We start from the raw sequence: 21,608 nt of genomic DNA, 5'->3' as shown, positions 1-21,608 counted from the left end.
CAGCCTCTTGCTAGACTAGAAACAGACCTAGCAGGCCATTGCTACCCACAGTCGGTAGGTAGGAAGGAAATGTCCAGGCCACACCAGTCCGGAGGGACGGCGATGAATGGAAAGACCGAGGATGCATCGGCATGGAGGCAGGCCGGAAAACCAAATTTCAAATTTCAAAAAACCCACCCCCAATAGAATAGTTTGAATGAGTAAAATGATTTTTTTTCTTAAAGAAATTAATGGCCAAGGCTGCTATATTGTTCTTCTAGCTTTGACAAAAAAAAACACCGTCTTCTAGCTCAAGGCTCTATCATATCATAGCATTGCTGCAGTTGCAAAATTAGCTTGCAATAGTGACACACATACATCTCTCAAGTGACATTCTCTTTTTAATTCATTTCATTTCATGTACTAATATTTTATCATTTCAAGCTCACCCAGCACATTTGACGATAAGATGTGCTAATATCCCCTCTGTTTGACATCCTCATTTATATGCATTCTTATCATTTCATGTGATTTTCTCTTTTATCATTTCAAGCTCACTCAGCATATTTGACGATAAGATATGCTAATATTATTCTCATGTGATGCAGTCAACATGAACATATTGAGATTATTTTTTCATGCACCTTTGTTGTCTGCACTAAGGAAGCAAAATATTCCCAACCAAACCTTGTCACTCCTCGGTAGATCGAAACACCTTCGCAAATGCGCAACATACTCTTACCTTGTCATGCTTTTCATCTCCTCAGCCGTATATCTTCACACCACTCCAGCCATGACAACAAGGGCGGTTATCCTCCACAAAAGAGAATATCACATGAAATGAATTAAAAGAGAATGTATGCGTTTATTTTTATTCAAATTGAATTAAAAAGAGAATATCATATGAAATGATAAGAATGCATATAAATGGATCATTATAAAGGAACTTATTTTTTCACCAAATAACATAGGGTTGGAAACATTTTTATAAATTAGTACATCACATTAGAAGAATATTAGTGACTTTTTTTAGATTTTTGAGAATTTATTTGAGGCATTAAAAATGTCTAGAATTTATAAAAGTTAGCTTATTTAGAGAATTTTAATTAAATATTGGCTCGTGCTTTTTGGATCAAACCAATTAAAATGGATTGCTAGTGACCTCTATTTTGTTCATGAAAACATTTAGAATTTTTAGACTATTTTTATACTCCTAAATAAAATTGTGAGTTAAATAAAAAACATGAATTTTTAACTACTTTCTTTCTTCTACTGTAGCTTGCTAGCTTCTCTCGAGTGTGCACGGCAGAAGCTGTAAATACGGAGTGTTTTCAGTATTTGAGGTGCCGAATACGGTAAACAGTGCCGTATTCGGTACTTCAGTTATCGAAATCAGTGGCCCGACGTATTTTCGGAGTTTGAGTATCGAAATTGAGTTTTCGGATTTTAAGGTGTCGAATACAGGTGCTAGATTTACAAATACGCCGATATGTTATTTATTTTCATAAATACATCAGCGTATGTTGTCTATTTTTGTATTTTTTCCAGTACTAGGCACAAAGCTCTGCACCTTACAGATTCCGAAGAACAGAGCACATGCACGCCACTTTAACAATCATTGCACGATCACTCAGCAACACAGCTTCCATGGAGCTTATCATACAAACCAGTAGTCTTTGCAAATCAACAGCCAACAGTGGCATCACACGACGGCGCACGCGTTCGGATTCTCGTCTCCGAACTCCGAAACCGGTAGCTGCGGCGGCGGTGGCGCGTAGGGGTACACGTACTCGACGTAGTACTGGACGGGCGGCCAGAACTCGTACCTCTTGAGCTCGCCATCCGCGCTGTCAGCGTCGGCTTTCTTCTCCTCTTCTGGCTTCTTTTCACCCTCTTCTGGCTTCTGTTCCTCCGTATTCTTCTCGTCTTCGACGATGACTGCGGGCCTCCTCGTCTTCCTCTGGATGCTGTCTGCCAGCGCGGCTGGGTCCATCACGCCTTTGACGATCACCTGGTCGTTGGGCAGATCGGTCACCACCGACTCCACTCCTTTTTGGACACAAGACATGGTTAATTTGCCGTGTTGCTCATGGAATTCAATACCAAAGAATAAGCAATTGCTGCACAAGCTAAACAATTTGGGCCGTGTAATGGTTGATTTTAGGCAAATCTTTTGCTTCCACACTATACTTGTTCGGCACAGCTTGTGTTTCTGTATAATTTATTTATCGGAAAATCATGTAAAAAGCAGATTCTGCTTCTCTAAATTATACAGTTTATTCTTAAAAATTACTTATTGATAACCTATTATAGGATCCTACTATTTAACACTGTTTTTATAGAATCCTTCAGAATCTACAAGTATAAACTATACCAAACATGACTATACGCTCCGTGTCATGTAGAGAGTTGTACGGCTAAGAAGAATACCTTCTATCTTGCTTATGCGCTTCTGCAGAAGCTGCGCACATGATTCGCAGTGCATTTGGACCTTCAGGATGACAGTTATCGGCTTCGGTGGCTGCAAAATTTGATTAGATCATTAACGATATGGGATCATCACAATTCGGAACAATTTGTCCTTCACCTAGATCACTAGTGAAACTGTTCTGATGCTCTAGTTCAGTAGTCATGTCAAGTTGATGAGTTAGATTTTCATTAAGCAGTACTTACAGTTCATAATGGTGAATTACAACCTTTCAAAAAAATCACAAGTACCTCTTCTTTCTTTTCTTCTGGAGGTGGTTGTTGTGCTTCCTCTTTCTTCTCCTCCTCAGGTGGCGGAGGAAGATGGGAAATCAGCTCAACCTTTCTCTTGGTCTTCTTCTGAACCCTCTCGCAGATTTTCGCAGGATCTGCCGTCCTGCTTTTCACTACTACAGTCTTTGATCGACTGTCCACCTCCACATTTTCGACCCCTGTTACCGACATTGTTTCAGTTCAAGAGCATCCTTTAGGTGTACCTTTGGACATTGGAGTGCAAATGCTACACTATGTTCATACTTGAATACAAAGAATACCCTTGTATGGAATCTGTGCTACTATTAGTTTCACAAAATGAAGATAATGTGAAATTTTGAATGTTACACACCTTCAAACCTCAAGAGGGATTTCTCAACCTTCTTGGCGCATCCTTCACAGTGCATGTCGACTTTGAGCACAATCTCTTGAGGTTCTTCCTGCTTCTTCTCCTCCTGTTTCTTCTCTGCTGCCTCTTCACCCATTTTTTTTTTTACTGATGTGCACAAGGACACTGCCCTGTTCTGTACCTTGTAGAGAGGAGGTAAAAACTATCTTTTTTCCCTTGTGGTTTTTACTTCTACTCTGTGACTTCTATTTTTGACTCCTGGCCTCACCAGCACCCTGTTTATATAGCCAGCCGAAGCAGAATCTAATACTGCTGTGTCTTCAGTAGTAGTGGATGAGAATTGCTTCATGTCAGCTTTCAGAATGTACCCTCGTGCATCACCTTTTCTGTTTTTCCAAGAGCGAAGTGATGGCAACAGATTCAAGTCTGTGAAGCGTGTGGAACAAATAAAACAGAAATTTTCACAGCTGTCTCGTAGATTTTCTGTAAATGAATTCCTGGATGCCGTTACAAAAAGTAAGGATCCAAAGTCACAAAGGTCACTGTTGCATAACCGGCCAAACTACAATCCAATCCTTCCCCCTTTGACACCAATAACTAGTGGAAAAAAAAAGACTCTTATAAGGCATGTTTCGAAAGGGTGTTTTGGGATCCAAATCCATACAATTTAGCATGAACTTCAACTAAATCATAAGAATTTCTATAGTGATCCCCTCTTCCAAATAAGCCTTTTAGTGTTACAAAGCGCCATCTCCAAAAAATTTCCAAATCTCTCTCCTACATGTTGCCTAAAACTACATATTTTGCCTTCAATACCACCTTGACGTATTGGTGACATGCTATTGATTTTCATGTACTTATGAACTAGGGTGATTTCGGCCCCCTGTCTTCCTACTGACTAGGAATTGAACCCAAATTAGGTGATGCATACATCCACCGCAACACTTTTCGACCAGGAAATCACGATGGTTGCTCTCAGGATTCATATACAATGATATTTTGATGTAGAATGGAGTACTTTTTGAAATATTTGTTATAAATTAAAATGGACTATGTAATTAATGAAAAATGGTTCTTATATAAAATGTCTATGCGTGATGATTGCTAGTCTAAAAGACTAAAAATCATGGGTTGAAATACCCTCTCCTCTCTCTTAGATAGTAATAGTAAACCTTTATGGTTTCATTAGTACATACATGTGATGCACGTTCTTATCTTGTACATGAGCTAGTAATGTATAAGCACATATGCGTTGTACTATGGTGCACGTGATGGAAGGCTCAAAGATTGTTGCATGTGACAGTTAATTGGACGGTTGCCGGCTAATAGGTCATGGTAACTATCGAGTGAATGAACGGTTGTAGGCATTTCCGAAAGGATGTGTTGTTACATGAATACATATGATGTTTCAGTGCAGCCTTTCATCAAGTATAAATGGATCACTATAAAAAATTACTTTTAGAGGTGGGTGATAACCTATTTACAGAAACGTTTAACCACTCGTCTCTGATTGAAGGCATGTGGAAATGGATGACTTCCATATGCTCAAAAGAGACCGCCTGTTGAAACATATTATCACAGGCGGTTCCATAAGTGAAACGTATGTGGCAATATATTTTCACAGGTGGTTCACTTAAGGAACCGCCTGTGATAATATATTTTCATAGACGGTTCTTTTTACGGTAATATGTATACATATACGGTTCATTAAGCGGACCGCCTGTGGTAATAGATTTCATAGGTGACGGATGCTCAAGCATCCGCCTATTCTGCTGTGGAAGAGGAGCGTGTGAACGCTGTCATTGATGGTACACAGGATCCGTTCAGCTTTCCTGTTCTGCTGACAAAATACCGCAGGCACTGTTGTTGATGGTACACATGATCCGTTTAGCTTTCCCGTTCTGCTGTGGAAGAGGAGTGTGTGAACGCTGTCGTTGATGGTACACAAGATCCGTTCAGCTTTCCCGTTCTGCTGATAGAATACCATAGACATTGTCGTTGATGGTACATAGGATCCGTTCAGCTTTCCCGTTTTGCTGTGGAAGAGGAGCGTGTGAACACTGTCGTTGATGGTACACAAGATCCGTTCAGCTTTCCCGTTCTATCTACAGGCGACAGCGTGTGAACGGGAAATCTGACAACGTGTGAAAGAGGAGCGTGTGAACGCTCTCTCCTGTAGATAGATAGAATACCACGGGCGGGTGACATAAGGACCCACCTGCGGTATATATTTCATTTAAAATTTGTAATGGGCATATATTTTATTCCCTCTAGATTTCAACACATTTTCAAGATAGATTTTTACATCACAAATTTTAACAACATTCCAATATTCAAAATAAGTTCAATATTAATGCAAGTACAACAATATTCACAAGTACAATACTTTTACATAAATATTCAACATAAATATTATTTCCTCTCCCACTCACAAAGTCTCGGATGGCTAGCCAATTCACCTCCGTGGTCAAATAACATGCCATTCTTGTGGATGACTTAGTGCATGATGAATCGACACATGTCATGATGGACGTTTTGGATATCTTCGTCGGTGAGTGAGGTGTTAGTACATTCAATCCTCTGTGTCTGCAATGAGAATACAATTGAAAGAGTTAAAACACTATTGACAACGAAACATAACCAAATAAGAATGTGTAAGAGAAATGATGACTTATGTCATCGGGGTTCGTTTTGTACCTCCTGTTTGCTCTAAGAAACTGGCAAGCATAGTATCCATAAAGAATAGTGCCGAAACCTTGCTTGTGGCACTCCAAATAATAATGCAACATATTCGTTAGTTTAATAGTAGTCTTCGTCATAAATAGTAAGATACAAGCATTAGATGTGTGTACAGACCAGCATCTCATTCGGCTTGGCTGTATCGTATCTCCCACCTTTCAGTATGTACCACTTGTAGGACCTATTCAAATGCCAATAAGTAATTATCAATTCATAAATGATTTATAAGTATTTTATGTATGGAGATTTTCTTTACATCTGTATAATGTCAATGATCATGGTAGGATGATTAGGAGAGATCGCCTGAGTTAAAGACCATGAGTCTGCTCCACTTAGCATCAGCATTATACAAATAAAGTGGTCGTTACATGAATCCTCATGTTAGGTTCTTGATCAATCAATTAAGTTAAGTGAAAAATAAACTTTTAGGACTAATTGACGTATCAAACTTACTTTAAGTTGTAGGGGGCCATGATGTAGTTCTTGTCTTGCATTTCTAGCATAGCCCTTCCTATTTGGGTTGATATATCAAGCTTTCATGATTTGGTCTTTTTTTTATGACTCTTGCTTTCTCCCTATTACTCTTCCCCTTAATCTCCAGGGCATCCTTCCTCAACTTCATGACCATGTTGGGCTAGAAAATTCATTGCGAATTAAGGAATCTGACCAATAACTTCATTTGTTTGGTGGCTTCCTCTGATCAGATGGTTCTCTACAATGTTGTACATATGAACTCCTTCATCTCATCTGGCACCAATCATCAATCATTTATTGTGATTGAGATGTACTCCTTCACAAGAAATTTGCAATTGTTGCAAAATTTGGTGGAGGCCTCACGAGGTGCAACAGGCTCCCCTACAACACCGATTTACGTTATTGTATAAGTGCTGGACGAAAACTTGTTTTTCTTCGCTCGCCCTATTTTTGTTTCAGCGTACCCCTTGAGGGACCCAAAGTTTCAGACATAGAGGGTGTGGAAGGTTGTGGCACAGATGATGGACATGAAGATCTTTGCATGCTCTAGAGGAAAAATAAGGGGAATTGACATAAACAAAAAATATTCCTCCATTTAAAAAGTATAAAATGCATTGACTCATCTCAATACCTCTTTGGCGGGATCGTAGTCAGGGCTACTTGCCCGACGTCGGCTCTCCCGCTCACACTGAACAGGGCTCAGGCTGTGCCACGAGTGCTCACTTTCACTACTATCGGAGGAGGACGACGGGTGCGGGCTTGAGCTCCTATCTGACCTCCTGCTTGCATCTACCCCATATTGTGCTGGGGCGCCCTCTAGTGTGAGCATCCTCTATGTTTTTGGTTTCTTAGAGGTTGTTGTTCTCTTCTGTCCCATGGTACTTAATCGATTACATGATTATTGTTTGCCTAGAAAAACTGACAAGTATGCAATGGTTCATCAATAAAATTTCTCGTTCCAATATGCCATTTTGTGAAGCAAGATGCAATAAAGATCAAATTGCTTGGATCCTCTGGCCGGATGCAATAAAGATCAACTCATGCAATGTTTATGCTCCCAATGTTGAGGCAGATTTGTTGAGCTTTTGTGGTCACTAGAGGTACATGCCTTGAGGGATGCCCTCAAGGGATCATTTGCAGTTGGCATGGCTTCAAATCCACTGCCTAAAACACTAATAAATGTTTCTTATCTACATGTTGCTGCGTTACTTCTAGTGACCAAGGCAAGAATGATTGACTCCTAAATCTTCTTAACTGCTAATTTTATGTTTATCATATGGAAGCCCTCTTGTAGAATGTAGATTAACCATATCAGTCTTAGGTCATAAAAGGCTATTAGTTTGTAAAGAATCTATTTTCTTAGAATATATGTTATACATGAAGCATTTTAGCCCTACTTCATATAAACATGAAGCATTTGAGAAAATCTAGATGCATAGTGCCATGGTAAATAACTGAGGAGAAAATAGATGCACTCATATATTGAGTATGGCAACCTAATTGGCCCCTTAGCCAGTTCAAGTATTTGTTGATGTTGATGATTTACCGTCTTATTTGTACGGTGCATAGACTATATTTGAAATTTTAATGCTTAGGAAATATAGAATGAGGGTTTAATGGAAATTTTCTTTAGCTCGGAGATGCATAGTTCATATAGGGACCATAAACAAAACTCTTTTTGACCTTGGACAAGAAGCAAACCAAATGAAACATGGGCGAGTCACCAGTTTTCCCTCAGTGGCATGATGGTCGGGCATCACATAGAGCACGGAGGCACGATGGCTGGGCATCACATAGAGCAGAAGAAAGGACCACGGCTCGGACAGAGCACTGGCTACGACGGCTCAACCGGGTATAAACAGAGAGAGAAGAGGGGGATGGCTACTCACCACTCCAGTTTGTCACCAGGGAGGTGGATTGCACGTTGGTGGATGCGCAGATCGAAGGAGGTCCCTCAGCCGTCGGTAGCGCATGGAGGAGGGAGGCAAGAGAGGGCAGATGGCTGGGAGTGGACCACGTCGGGGCAGGATCCAGGCAACGTCGGGGTGGATGACGTCGGGGCTGTGGTGGACGGCGTCGGAGGGAGAGGGCGTCGACACTCGAACTCTGGAACAGCATCGACACTTGAACTCTGGGATGGCATCAACATCAGTGGTGGCGGACGATGGCAGAACAAAGGCCGAAGGGAGAGGGTGCCATGATAGAACTTAGGTAGCATGTCGGCGCGGTGCTGTCTATGTTCGTCAATTTGACTAGGGTTTCAGGGCCACCACATGCAGGCTATATATAGAATTCATTTTTATAGGCGGTTAACTTAAGAAACTGCCTGTGGAAATCAATTTTTATAGGCAGTTCACTTAAGGAACTGCCTGTGGAAATCAATTTCCACAGGTAGTTCACTTAAGGAACTGCCTGTAGAAATACATTTCTACAGGTGGTTGACTATAGTACCCACCTATGGAAATCGTTTTAAATATGTTTTTTTATGTTTTTCCTCCATACATGCCCTCTATATAAATTAAATAAGTTTTTAATAGGTCTATTAAACATTATCTTTTTTGTCACTTTTGGGAATCATTAATAACATTAGAAATTAAGTTACATAACATGAATGTCACATTGGAAATAATAATGTATAACATGAAAATCACATTGAAAACTAAGTTACATAACTTGGCTCTATTTACCTTGAACTGTGTTTCCTACACCATCAAGGTGCATGTAGGGCATCACAAATCTACCGAGGGTTGTTTCTACAAGTTTGATATTTTTTGGATCTCTAAAAGGCGGCACGTCGTCGAACTAATTGCATAAATCCCCATCCTCCACATTCTCAACTCTGACAATTCTTTATTTCCGGCAACAACTATGTGCTTCTTTTCATTCACAGGGTCGATTATATAGAATACATGTGCGACGTGTTCAACGAGTACCCCTGGGTCATCTTTGTGGCCTACAACAGTGATGTCGACAGTTGTGAACCAGTCATTGTCCACCGCCATGCCATTTGGCTGTTTGATCCATTTGCACCGAAAGACGGGAATATGTAGATTCACTCCATAGTCAAGTTACCAGATTTCATCTATGAACCCATAGTAGGTGCTCTTTTCCTGTGTCATGTCATAGGCTTCTATTCGAATGCCACTACTTTGGGCCGTGCTCTTCTTGTCCTTTGATTTGCTATAAAATGTGTACCCATTAATGTCATACGCTTGCCATGACGTAACTAAACTTGATGGGCCATAAGCCAACATTTTCAGCATTTTTTATCTATGGATTATGAGAAACCAAGTTGAAATGTGACTTTGTTTATATGTGATGAGTGATTGAAAAGCTTGTTGATAGGGTTTGATTATTTTGGGATTGCATGAGCATGTCTACGTATTGCAATTGTTATCATGACTAACCAAAGTTGTAGAGAAAAATGGAATTGATGTTTTTATCTCTAAGTCAGAAATATTGCACACATCGGATGATCCAGTGTTGGAAAATTTGTACACGCTGGATGGTCCGGTGATGGGACACTATACATGCCAGAGCATTTCAGTCAAGAAGGAAAAATTGAAGTGTACACTGCATGGTCTGGTGTGTATATTGAAGGATTCACCAGCACATTTATTCTAGAGAGGTTACAAAATGGCTTCTGGTGGAGTTGTACTCACCAGATGGTCTGACGATGAGGCATTATGCATGCTGGACTAATTTTTCTAGAGCGGTTGCAAAATTGCAGATCTGGTGAGGATGTACACGCCAAAAGGTTCGGTAATGAGGAGTTGGCAATGCCGGAACATCTGGCATTCATGATCTGTCAGGGATGATTTCTTCAACTGAGAATGTTGATTTTGACTAATCTATAATGGTGTTGGAGATACATGTTTTCTTGTTTTATGATATGTAGGTGATGGATGCAACTTGGTGCTCGATGGTGAAATGATTGGGGCTAAATAGGATGCTTAGTGCCAGATAATCAAGGAGGCCAAGCGGAGTCAAGGGTGGTCCTAGCTATTCACATGGAGATCAAGAAAAGCATGAAAAGGTGTATGAAGACAACATTAAAAAATTTAAGAGAAGGGGATGCCGGTGCAAGTGACAGGGCGGCCCGAGGTATCGGGAGCAGGAGAGACTTGCTGGCGGTCAAGATCGCAAAACGGATTACACGCGTCAACATCATTGCACTTACTTAAGGTGTAAGCAAGAGGCAGTGAGTCATGCTTTGAGAAGCATGCAAGGCGGTTTCATAGTTTGGCCTCAAAACTATGAATGGATGAAGTGCACGTGGCATTATTACGAAGCTTGCATCGAGGCGAAGCTAAGTTGTGAAGACGCCACGGCCGTTCAATGGACAGAGCAAAGGATGAACCAAAATAAGGGGTATTTTTGAAACAAGGAAGTCTAAGGGTTAAGCAACCCCCCTAGGCATGTAAATAGAGGGTAGGCCAATAGGAGAGGGGTGAGCCAGCTATTTGAGAGTTTTGTGCTATGGATTTAGAGGAGAGGAAGAGGAGGCTTAGCCTAAGTGTTAGGTTAGAACTTTTTTGAGCAATATACTTTTGTAATATGTCAAAAGGAGGGTTGTGCTCTGCAAGTAATGAATATCATGTCGCTCTTTATGCTTGTGTTCATTTCCTTCTAGTCTCCCATTATTGGCTCCCTTGCTTTGTTTGTGAGTTTTCCAGTTTTCATTGCAATTTTTGTTTTGGTTTGAGAGCTGAAATCCTTCACCATGTGGAAGTTGTTTTTCTTATTGCTAGAGGCATAAAATTCACATTCAATGTGGTCTTGAATATCCCTTGCCTTTAGATTCATCAACTTGAAGAATTTCTTCACTCGGTGACTAGATTCTTGGTTCTTAGTGTTTTTCTTTCTAGTTCCGATCTTTTTGTCGCTATGACTCGTGGAATGAGTTTTAGTGGAACCTAGGGTTCATATACTTTCATGAGAACCATGATTTCTTCAAGAGTTTTCCATTGTGTTTTGTTTCTCTTGATTTCTTGTTTCCTCTCTTTGTTCTGAGGTGTGTCAGGTTACAAAATAGGAAAAGCACATCTGTTTCGAAAGAAATTGGTGAGGCACCTATTCACCGCCCCTCTAGTCACTATTCTTGGTCCTCGCTCTTACTCACAAGGTTCTGGTGCTCTTCATTTTCCTACTAGAGGTGGTGCGTGGATCTTACTATCACTTATATGGTTATGGTTCACGTGTTAGAGGCTTTGAGTTGCACCATATGACCGGAGATGCATCATGGTTCTCTAGCCTCACCTCGATGAAGCGGCATGAGTACATCATATTCGAGGTTGATAAAAAAGGAAGAGTGAAGGCTAAAGGTATGGTAAAGGTAAATGAGAGTTTTACTCTAAAAGATGTGGCTTTGGTGGAGCATCTGGTATACAAAATACAATTTGCTTTCTATATCTCAGTTGCTGGATGAGGACTTGGAAGTGCATTTCAAACACGATGCTTATCGAGTTCTTGATTCCTCAGGTGATTTGGTTTGTCGAATTTCTCGAGTTGGGTGTATGTTTGGAGCCGATTCTTGAGTTTCATGACTCTTCTCGGTGCTTAATTGCATAACCTTCTTCTAAGCTTTGGATGTGACATAGGATGCTAGAGCACATGAGCTTTAATTTGCTTTCTCATTTGAGTGCCCTAGGCTTGATCCGAGGATTGCTCAAGCTCATGTTTGTGAAGAACCTTGTCTGTGCTCCATATCGGCATGGAAAGATGGTTGCTGCTTCTCACTCATCAGTCAATTTGGTGATGATTGAACGATAGGAGAACTTCTCCATATATACAGTGATGGTCCTTCCCGAGTTCATTTAGGGGGTGGAAAGTAGTATGTACTTATCATTGTTCATAACTACTTTTGCTACTCTTGGGTCTTCTTTCTTGTACGTAAGGATGAAGTATTTTCACACTTTCGAAGCTTAGCTTTGAGATTGTTCAAGGAACTCTCTATTGCATTGAAAGTAATTTGTAGTGATAATGGTACTGAGTTCAAGAATTATCTCTTTGATGCTTTCTGTCTTGAATATGGCATTGAGTATAAATTTTCTACCCCCACGCGTTCCTCAATAGAATGGCGTGGTTGAAAGGAAGAATAGAACTTTGGTGGAGATGGCTAGGACGATGCTCGATGAGCATAGGACTTCTAGGAAGTTCTAGATAGAGGCTATTATCAAAGCTTGCTATATCACCAATTGAATTTTCTTGCCCTCGATCTTGAATGTGACTTCTTATGAGTTGAACTTTGGGAGGAAGCCAAAGGTTTCTCATTTGAGAGTTTTTAGATGTCGTTGCTTCATCCTAAAGCGTGGCAATCTTGACAAGTTTGAATCATGTTCTTTTGGTGAGATTTTTTTGAGTTATTCGCTTCATGGTTATACTTATAGGGTTTATAATCTTGACATTAACACTATCATGGAGTTCTGTGATCTAACCTTTGATGAATCAACTCTTTGTGCCAGCCCTGGTCTTGAGTGTGCAGATGATCAAGAGACGAGCGAAAGCATCTTTTTAGATTGAGACCTTCCAACTCTCGGGGATGATGAGAATAATCAAATACTTCCTATCACACATACACCTGAGCTGGCTCCTACCTCTTCTACAATGGCAGAGGGTTCTACAGCCTCTACTTCTACTTTAGCTGCTTTGGAGCCTGCACTAGCAGCATTTGAGGGGGAGCTCGTTTCACAGCGCGAAGCTCTTCGACACATTCAGCAGGTACATCCCCCACAGTCGATGATCGGCAACCTTGGTGAAAGGGTAATGAGATCTAAATCTTCTCAACATGCTCATTTCATCGATTTTGCATTTGTTGCTTCTTTTGAGCCCCTTGATGTTGAGCACACTCTTTCTGATTCAAATCAGGGCAATGCCATGTATGAAGAACTAGAAAACTTTGAGAGAAACCAAGTTTAGGTCCTTTTAGAATCACCCCAAATATTCATACCATAAGCACCAAATGGATTTTTAAGAAAAAACAGGGGGAGGATGGATCTGTAGTTGGAAACAAAACTAGACTTATTGCGCAGGGCTTCACTCAAATGGAGGGGATAGACGTTGGAGAGACCTTTGCACCATTAGCTTGATTAGAAGCCATTAGGATCCTTCTTATATTTTCAGCATCCAAGGATTTCAAGTTGTATCAATGAATGCCAAAAGTGCTTTCCTAAATCGGTTCAATGAGGAAGAGGTCTATGTCAAACAACCTCCTGATTTTGAGCACCCTAAATACCCATATAGAGTATACAAGCTTCAAAAGGCTTTGTATGGGCTTAAGCAGACACCTAGGGCTTTGTATGATAGGCTGCTTAAGTCCATGTTAAAGCATGGTATGTGATGGGGTCGGTGGATAAAACTTTGGTTACCCTTAGGTATGGTAATAATTTTCTACTTATTCAGATATACGTGGATGATATCTTTTTTGGTGGCTCTTCTCTTGCTCTTGTGACCAAGTTTGTAAAAACTATGAGCAAGGAATTCTAGATCTCGATGATGGGAGAGCTCAACTTCTTACATGGGCTTCAAATCAAGCAATGCAAGCAAGGTACATTCATCCACCAAGTAAGTACACCAAGGATCTACTAAAGAAGTTTGACATGAGCAATACGAAACCCTTGGTGACACTGATGGCTACCTCGACCGCGCTTGATTCGGATGAAGATGGCGAAGCGGTAGACCAGTGGGAGTGCAGGAGCATGATTGGCTCCCTCCTATACCTGATGGCAACAAAACCTGACATCTACTTCGTCTTATGCTTGTGTGCTCGCTTCCAAGCATCACAAAGGATATCTTATTGCCAAGCGGTGAAGCGCATATTGAGGTATCTGAAACACACCCTTGAGTATGGTCTTTAGCTTTTTGCATCCTCTTCGCTTTCTCTTCAAGGTTTTTCGGATGCCGATTTTGCTAGTTGTAGAATTGATAGGAAGAGTGCCTCTGGTACTTGTCATTTATTTGATACCTCTCTTGTTTGTTGGTCCTCTCACAAACAATCTAGTGTTACATAGTCAACTGCTGAAGCTGAGTATATTACTGCTGCTAGCTATTGTTCTGAGATTTTGTAGATGGTTGCTACTTTGAGAGACTTTGGGTTGGACTTCAAGAGTGTGTCACTTTTGTGTGACAACACCAGTTCCATAAGCTTATCCAATTACCCAATCTAGCACTCCAGAACTAAACATATAGATGTGAGATTAAACTTCTTGCGAGACCACAGTGAAAAGGGAGATTTTGACTTGAGATACATAGATACCTAACACCAGATTGCCGATATCTTTACCAAGCCTCTAGATGCAGCAAGGTTTGCTTTTCTGAGAGAAGAACTTGGTTTATGTCATCCCTACGGCATTATGTGAGAGGGAGTTGCTATTGTACATACTCTATCTTACTTTTGTTGCATTTGCATTGCATAGCATCATGTAAAATAATCATAGTAGTTGAGCTTTGACTTATATGTCTTTAGAATTTTCAATTGCTAGTCTTGCATTTAAACTAAGTTGAATAGGTTTGCGGAACAATATTTTAATCTTAGGCTCCTCTTGATGCTTTGACATGAAATATTTCAAGCAAGCTAGCTGTCCTAAAGATTAAATTTGGGAATTTTATGAATAATGTAGACTAAAAATGCTACATTATCGATCACAATATTCGTAATTGATTTGGCTTAGTCAATACTTGTGCTAAGGTTAGTATGACGAATATCTTGCTCTAGGTTACTTGGTTCAAGACTATAGTTTGGGGAACATTGCACTATATTTTCTGTCTTTGTCAAATGTTTAGCTCATGGTATAACCTTGGAGGAACATGTGTTCCCTGTATCGCAAAGACACTACTTGACATGTTCTTGTGAAAAACTTGATAATTTACAAAATTTGAATAATCTTGAGCAATCAAGTTTCTTGTGCTAAAATGCAATCCAATATGGTTGTCTTGAAGCCTCGAGATGTTTGCCGTAACCAATCACGCAACACCTTGCTTGGATAAGAGGCAACTCGAGGAGAAAATAAATTTACAAAGAAATGTGCCTAAATGGTCAATTTTGTTCTAATCACTTGATCTAACTAAGTCTTGGTTTCATATGTCAGTGTTTGCAAAGCTTACTGTCATGAATGCTTGTCTGCTTAGTTTGAGATTGAAGTTTGCTAGTTCTTAATGCTTGTATTTCCAAGGCACGAGTGGATGCTTATGTGGTAGTCACTTTTAACATGATTCGGCTATGTGAACTTAAATGCGCTAACAATTCTTCAGGTTTAGCTTGTAAAGATTCATTCTCTTGTGTCACTATCTCTTTTTGAGCCTTTATGCGATTGTGAGCTCCACATTCTACTATTCATAGCCATTTGATGCTTCTAGTTTTTGCAAATGCTTTGTGGTATACTAGTAAAAGCTCATTAGGTTTGCATGTTCATATATTGCATGATGTTTTATCCTTGATGTTTGCATTGCCAAAGGGGGAGAAGATATGTACTAAGCTTTTGGGGAGAAAATTTGCACTATTTCACAAAACTGGGCATTCATCAAGGGTGAGTTTTTATTTTTGGCTTGCCTATGCTTCTTTTCAGGCATTTGCAATCTTTGTTATGCCAAGTGACCTTGATTTTCTCTTTCTTTAGATTTTGGTCACATGGATGAGCTTGTCTTGTTGAATTTCATCAAACAAAAATCTTTTTGTCTGGAGGGTTGTCAATGCACTCATCAAAGGGGAGATTGAGAAACCAAGTTAAAATGTGCCTTGGTTTATAAGTGATAAGTGATTGACAAGCTTGTTGATATGATTTGATGATTTTGGGATTGCATGAGCATTTTGATGTATTGCAATTGTTATCATGACTAACCAAAGTTGTAGAGAAAAATAGAATTAGCATTTTTATCTCTGAGTCAAAAATATTGCACACACGGATGATCCGGCGCTGAAAAATTTGTACACGTCGGATGGTCCTTTGATGGGACACCATACACGCTTGAGCATTTCAGTGAAGAAGCAAAAAATTGAAGTGTACACCGGATGGTCTGGCATTCAGAAGATTTCATGCCAGAGGGTTCTAATTCAGAAGAGAAAATTCATTGCAATGCTGGATGGTCCAGTGATGGTCTGCAGTGTACACCGGACTATTTTTTCCAGAGTAGAAATTTTTCAGAGAAAGAGTTCTTGTACACGCCGGATGGTCTGGTGTGTACACCGGAGCATTTATTCTAGTGAGGTTGCAAAATGGCTTCTGGTGGAGTTATACTTGCTGGATGATCTAGTTATGAGGCATTGTGCATGCCGAACTAATTTTTCCAAAGAGATTGCAAAATTGCATGTCTGGTGAGGATGTACACACCAAAAGGTTTGGCGATGAGGAGTTGGCAATGCCAAGACATCCAACATTCATGATCTGTCTGGGATGATTTCTTCAACAAAGAATGTTGATTTTCACTAATCTATAATGGTGTTGGAGATGCATGTTTGATTGTCTTATGATGTGCAGGTGATGGATTCAACTTAGAGGTCGACGGCGGGATGATCGGGGTTAAGTGGGATGCTTGGTGCTAGAAGATCAAGGAGGCCAGACGGAGTCAAGGGTGGTGCTAGCTGTTCATATGGAGATCAAGCAAAGCATGGAAGGGTGGATTAAGATGGCGTGTTAACAAAGTCAAGAGAAGGGGATGCCGGTGCAAGTGACAAGGTGGCCTGAAGGATCATATGCGGGAGATAGTTACCGGTGGTCAAGATTGCAAGACATAGTACATGCGTTGATATCGTTGCGCTTGTTTAAGTTGTAAGCAAGTGGTAGTGAGTCACAATCGAGAAGCATGTAATGTGGTTTCACGGTTTGGCCTCAAAACCATGAATGGATGGAGTCCATATGGCATCATTGTGAAACTTGCGTCGTGACAAAGCTAAGCCATGAAGGCACCACGACTATTCAATGGACGGAACAAAGGATGGACCAAAATGCCCCAGTGCATTGAAAGAGAGGGGTATTTTGGAAACAAGGAATCTTAAGGGTTAAGAAACCTCCGTAGGCTAATAAATAGAGGTGTAGGGCTGTAGGAGAGGGGTAGGACTAGCCATTTGAGTGCTTTGTAATAGGGATTTAGAGGAGATGAAGAGGAGGTTTAACGTAACTGCTAGTTTAGAGCTTTTGTGAGCAAAATACTTTTGTTATTTGCCAAAAATAGGGCTGTCCTCTGCAAGTAACGAAGATCATGTTGCTCCTTATTGTTTTGTTCATCGCCTTCTAGTCTCCCTCTATTAGCTCCCTTGCTTGTTTTTTAGTTTTCGTTGCAATTTTTATTTTGGTTTGAGAGCTAAAATCCTTCACCTTGTGGAAGTTGTTCTTCTTATTGCTAGAGGTATAAAATTCACATTCAGAGTGGTCTTGAATCTCCCTTGCCTCTAGATTGATGAACTTGAAAATTTTCTTCACCCGGTGACTAGATTCTTGGTTCTTAGTGTTTCTCTTTCTAGTTGCTATCTTTTTGTGGCTATGACTCATGGAATGAGTTTTAATGGAACATAGGGTTCATATACTTTCATGAGAGCCATGTTTTGTTCAAGATTTTTTCATTGTGTTTTGTTTCTCTTGATTTCTTGCTTGTGCTCTTTTGCTTTGAGGTGAGTTGGGTAACAAAATAGGAAAACGCCATCCATTTCGAAAGAAATTGGTGAGGCACCTATTCACCCCCCCCCCCTCTAGTCGCCATTCTCGGTCCTACAGATTCATCATCGGGTAGGTTTTGGTTTTTGAACCATGCATGTGGTGAAGTGACGCTTGTGCTCTTTCAAGATCCAATCATCTGAGCGGTCTTGATTTTTTGTGTGAAACTCATTCAGGTGTTGTTCGACATACGGCTCCACTATCTTGAACTTTTGCAAGATGGTGAAATGTGCTTCTTCCACTGCTTTGTAATCCTCATCGATGAATCCAATCATCAGAGCGGCCTTGATTTTTTGTGTGAAGCACATTCAGGTGTTGCTCGACGTACGGCTCCACTATCTTGAGCTGTTGCAAGATGGTGAAATGTGCTTCTTCCACTGCTTTGTAATCCTCATCGATGAATATGTGGTCCCTCTCTCAAACAACATCCCCTCATGTCGAGATACAGGTACACCATTGGTTTCACATCTTTTATGTAATTGATGCAACACTCAACGACCTCCTCGGTACTGTAGCCCTCAATCATGGAACCCTCTGGGTGAGCACGATTCTGTACATAGCCCTTGAGAATGCCTATGTACCGCTCAAACACATACATCTGATGTAAGAATACATGGCCTAGTGCAATTATCTCATTCATGATGTGAACCAAAAGGTGTATAATGACAACAAAAAAGGATGGAGGGAAGCATATCTCAAGTTGGCACAGATTCTTTATCAAGTAACTATGTACAACACTGAGTTTTTCAGTATCGATCACCTTCTGTGCAATTTGTAGAAGAAGTGACACAACCGTGTGATGACCACCTTTAGGTATCCTAGCTTGATACCCCTGATTGCAATAGGGAGCATCTGTGTCATCATCACGTAACAATCGTGAGACTTCATGACGATTAGCTTCAAATCTTTCATCGAGACTAGTTTCTTGATGTTGGATGAGTAACCAGTCGGGACTCTCACCCCACGTAAGTACTTCTACAGTGCCTTTTTCTCCTTAGATGTCAGAGTGTACCTAGCTAGGGAAGGTAATGTTTCCTATTTGGTCTGTCTTTAGGGTGTAGCTCTGGCCTGATTTTAAAATATACCAAGTCCTTATGTGACTTGGTTCCATCTTTTGTCTTGCACGGTATGTCTAGTAAGAGGCCCCAGATGCTATCACACATATTCTCCTCAATGTGCATAACATCAATGCTGTGGTGAACGTACAAGTCCTTCCAGTAGGGAAAATACTTAAAGAAAATTAGCATCTTCTTCCACAATATGCCGATCAGCATCTCACTTTTCTTCCTCTTTTTACCCTTCGGCGGCATCCCAAAAACATCCTTGATGTTCTTGACAATTTCAAACACTAGTGCCCTACTGCGAGGTTTTGGACCAGTATCTTGCTCAATCGTATTATCAAAATGTTTCTTCATCTTACGGTATTTGTGAGTTTTGAGTAAGAATCGTTGGTATCGCGTGTACACTACCTCTTGTGAGTACAAAAGGTACACAGACACAGTTTCATCTAAGCATACTACACATCCTTGCTTCCCTTTAACCTATCTCGATAGGCAAAAAAGAGCGGGATAATCACTAATGGTAACGAAAGTCATGGCTTTTAGCATAAAGTACTATCGTCGAAACTCATCCCACACCCGAACCCCATCGTTCCACAGTTTTACCATATCTTCCATCAATGATTTCAGAAACACATCTATATCATTGCCAGGTTGTTTTGGTCTTTGGATAAGAATGGATCGCATAAGGTACTTCCACTTCATACATAGCCATGAAGGTTGTAGATGTCCAGGACCACTGGCCAAGTGCTATGTGAGGTGCTTATGTCACCGAAAGGATTCATTCTATCATTACTCAACGCGAACCTTACATCTCTTGGTTCTTTAACGAAATCTAGATACATGGCATCGAAATTTCTCTATTGGCTAGCATCAGCGGGGTGTCGAAGCTTAGTTCCATCCATCTTGCGCTTGTCAAAATGCCAACGCATCAGTTCAGAGTCCCTAGGGTTCGAGTACAAATGCTAAAAGCGGGAGATCACTGGCAGGTACCACATCACCATGAAAAGACTTCTTCTCCTCTTCTTCTTCGTGTTGGAAGAAGTGTCTTCTTCATCACGACCAGTAATACTCTTCTTCTTCTTATTGGCGGAAGCATCTTCTTCCTCATAATCATCATTCCTCTTGTACCAACTCGCATTTCACAGTGGTCATCTATCCAAGGCTTCATACTCTTTACGGTAGAGGATACAGTGGTTTGAACACGTGTGTATTTTTTTCACATCTAATGACAACAGACATATAAGCTTCTCCGTTTGATAAGTGATGGTGGGTAAGGAGTTAGGCTTTGGAAGCATGTTTGCTAACAGACTTAACAGATCTGAGAAACTCTTATTGGACCATCTATTTCTGGCCTTCAACCTTAGAAGTTCAAGCACTGAATGCAACACCGTAAACTCTTTATCATAGCCCTTCGATTCCTCATACAAAAGATCCTTCGAAGCCTTCTATAATGCCTAGAAATTATCTAAACCTCCCATCTCCCTTAGAACATGTGGTTCTGTGTGGGGCAACATTTCCTTCAGATTGAAATCATCATCATCATCATCCATCATAACATTAATGTTGTCTTCGACTCCCTCATCCTCACCATACACTTGATCAACAGCGATGGCGTCATTTGATTCGCATGTACATTTTTTGCTATGTTTGGACCAACATGTGTAATCCTCGATAATACCTATCAGGATCAAGTGTGATTTGATTATGATTGATTTGTCCCACAATTTCTGGTTTTTGCAGTCAAAGCATAGACAATATATTTTCTTTGTCTTCTTAGTCAAAGCATCTTTCTCGGCGGCTCTAATAAAAGTAGAGAGTCCTTTGATGTATATTTGTCCATATCCTGACACATCATATATCCATGCTTTGTCCATATTTAACTTCAACCACAAAATTAGATACATAAATTAATTAATAAGAAAATCATAATAAAATATTTTAAAAGGAAAAATTGGGCATGTTATGATTCTATGCAATTGCTTGTACATTGGCGCAAATTTATGGCTCAAAATAATATAGATTCATTACTCTCTCTCCCTATACATCTAGATCTAGATCTAGATATATTAAAAAAAAACCCCCTCATTCATGATAAAAGCTCCTAGAGGCTAAAAAATATCAAATTGAAGCTACATTTTTGAAATATAATGCTAGGATCATATAAATTTATGCAATTGAATCAACATTGGCTAAGAATTTTACCTAATTCGAGGATCTAAATGGCCAGAACCATGATTATCTCGAGATCACATTCAAACCATAATTAAGCTTTAAATCTAAATCTAGACTTCAAAATGATCCTAGTTAGGAATGTGATACTCTTAAATTAGATGGCTCCTCCAAAGAATTCAAAAACAAAATCTCCCCCTTTGTTTTCAAATCTCGCAGCCACCTTTAAGCTACACTGTTCGGACATAGTGAGCTCGTTCTGAATGGAGCTCCTCGCGAAGAGGTACTGTTTATGAAGAGATTATCACAGACGGTTCACATAAGGAACCACTTCTATAAATTAGTTTTCACATCACAGACGGTTCACATAAGGAACCGCCTCTAGAAATGATCTTTATAGAGGCGGTTCCTTATATGAACCACCTCTGAAAATACGTTCATTATCACAGGTGG

General features: G+C 40.2%; 1 protein-coding gene across 1 annotated transcript; it reads right to left on the bottom strand.

The window, feature by feature from the left end:
- Window positions 1-1,534: 1,534 nt before the first annotated feature.
- Window positions 1,535-3,332, bottom strand: LOC133903632 (heavy metal-associated isoprenylated plant protein 7-like). The gene is made up of 4 exons (XM_062345062.1): window positions 3,071-3,332; window positions 2,698-2,897; window positions 2,410-2,500; window positions 1,535-2,028 (listed from the first exon to the last, which is right to left on the bottom strand). Exons 1-4 carry the CDS (start codon window positions 3,201-3,203, stop codon window positions 1,682-1,684), a joined length of 771 nt encoding a protein of 256 aa, XP_062201046.1. The 5' UTR covers window positions 3,204-3,332; the 3' UTR covers window positions 1,535-1,681.
- Window positions 3,333-21,608: the final 18,276 nt, after the last annotated feature.

Source organism: Phragmites australis, chromosome 21 (genome assembly GCF_958298935.1).
Source record: "Phragmites australis chromosome 21, lpPhrAust1.1, whole genome shotgun sequence".
Taxonomy (NCBI): Eukaryota; Viridiplantae; Streptophyta; class Magnoliopsida; order Poales; family Poaceae; genus Phragmites; species Phragmites australis.
Note: the sequence above shows the minus strand (reverse complement) of the source record. Positions and strands in the feature narration are given on the sequence as shown.

Excerpts from the sequence above, each read along its gene's own strand:
- LOC133903632 (XM_062345062.1), bottom strand. The coding sequence starts at position 3,203 with ATGGGTGAAGAGGCAGCAGAGAAGAAACAGGAGGAGAAGAAGCAGGAA. Across the intron at positions 2,898-3,070 it reads ATCCCTCTTGAGGTTTGAAG|GGGTCGAAAATGTGGAGGTG; the intron begins GTGTGTAACATT and ends TGTCGGTAACAG. Across the intron at positions 2,501-2,697 it reads CAGAAGAAAAGAAAGAAGAG|CCACCGAAGCCGATAACTGT; the intron begins GTACTTGTGATT and ends CAAATTTTGCAG.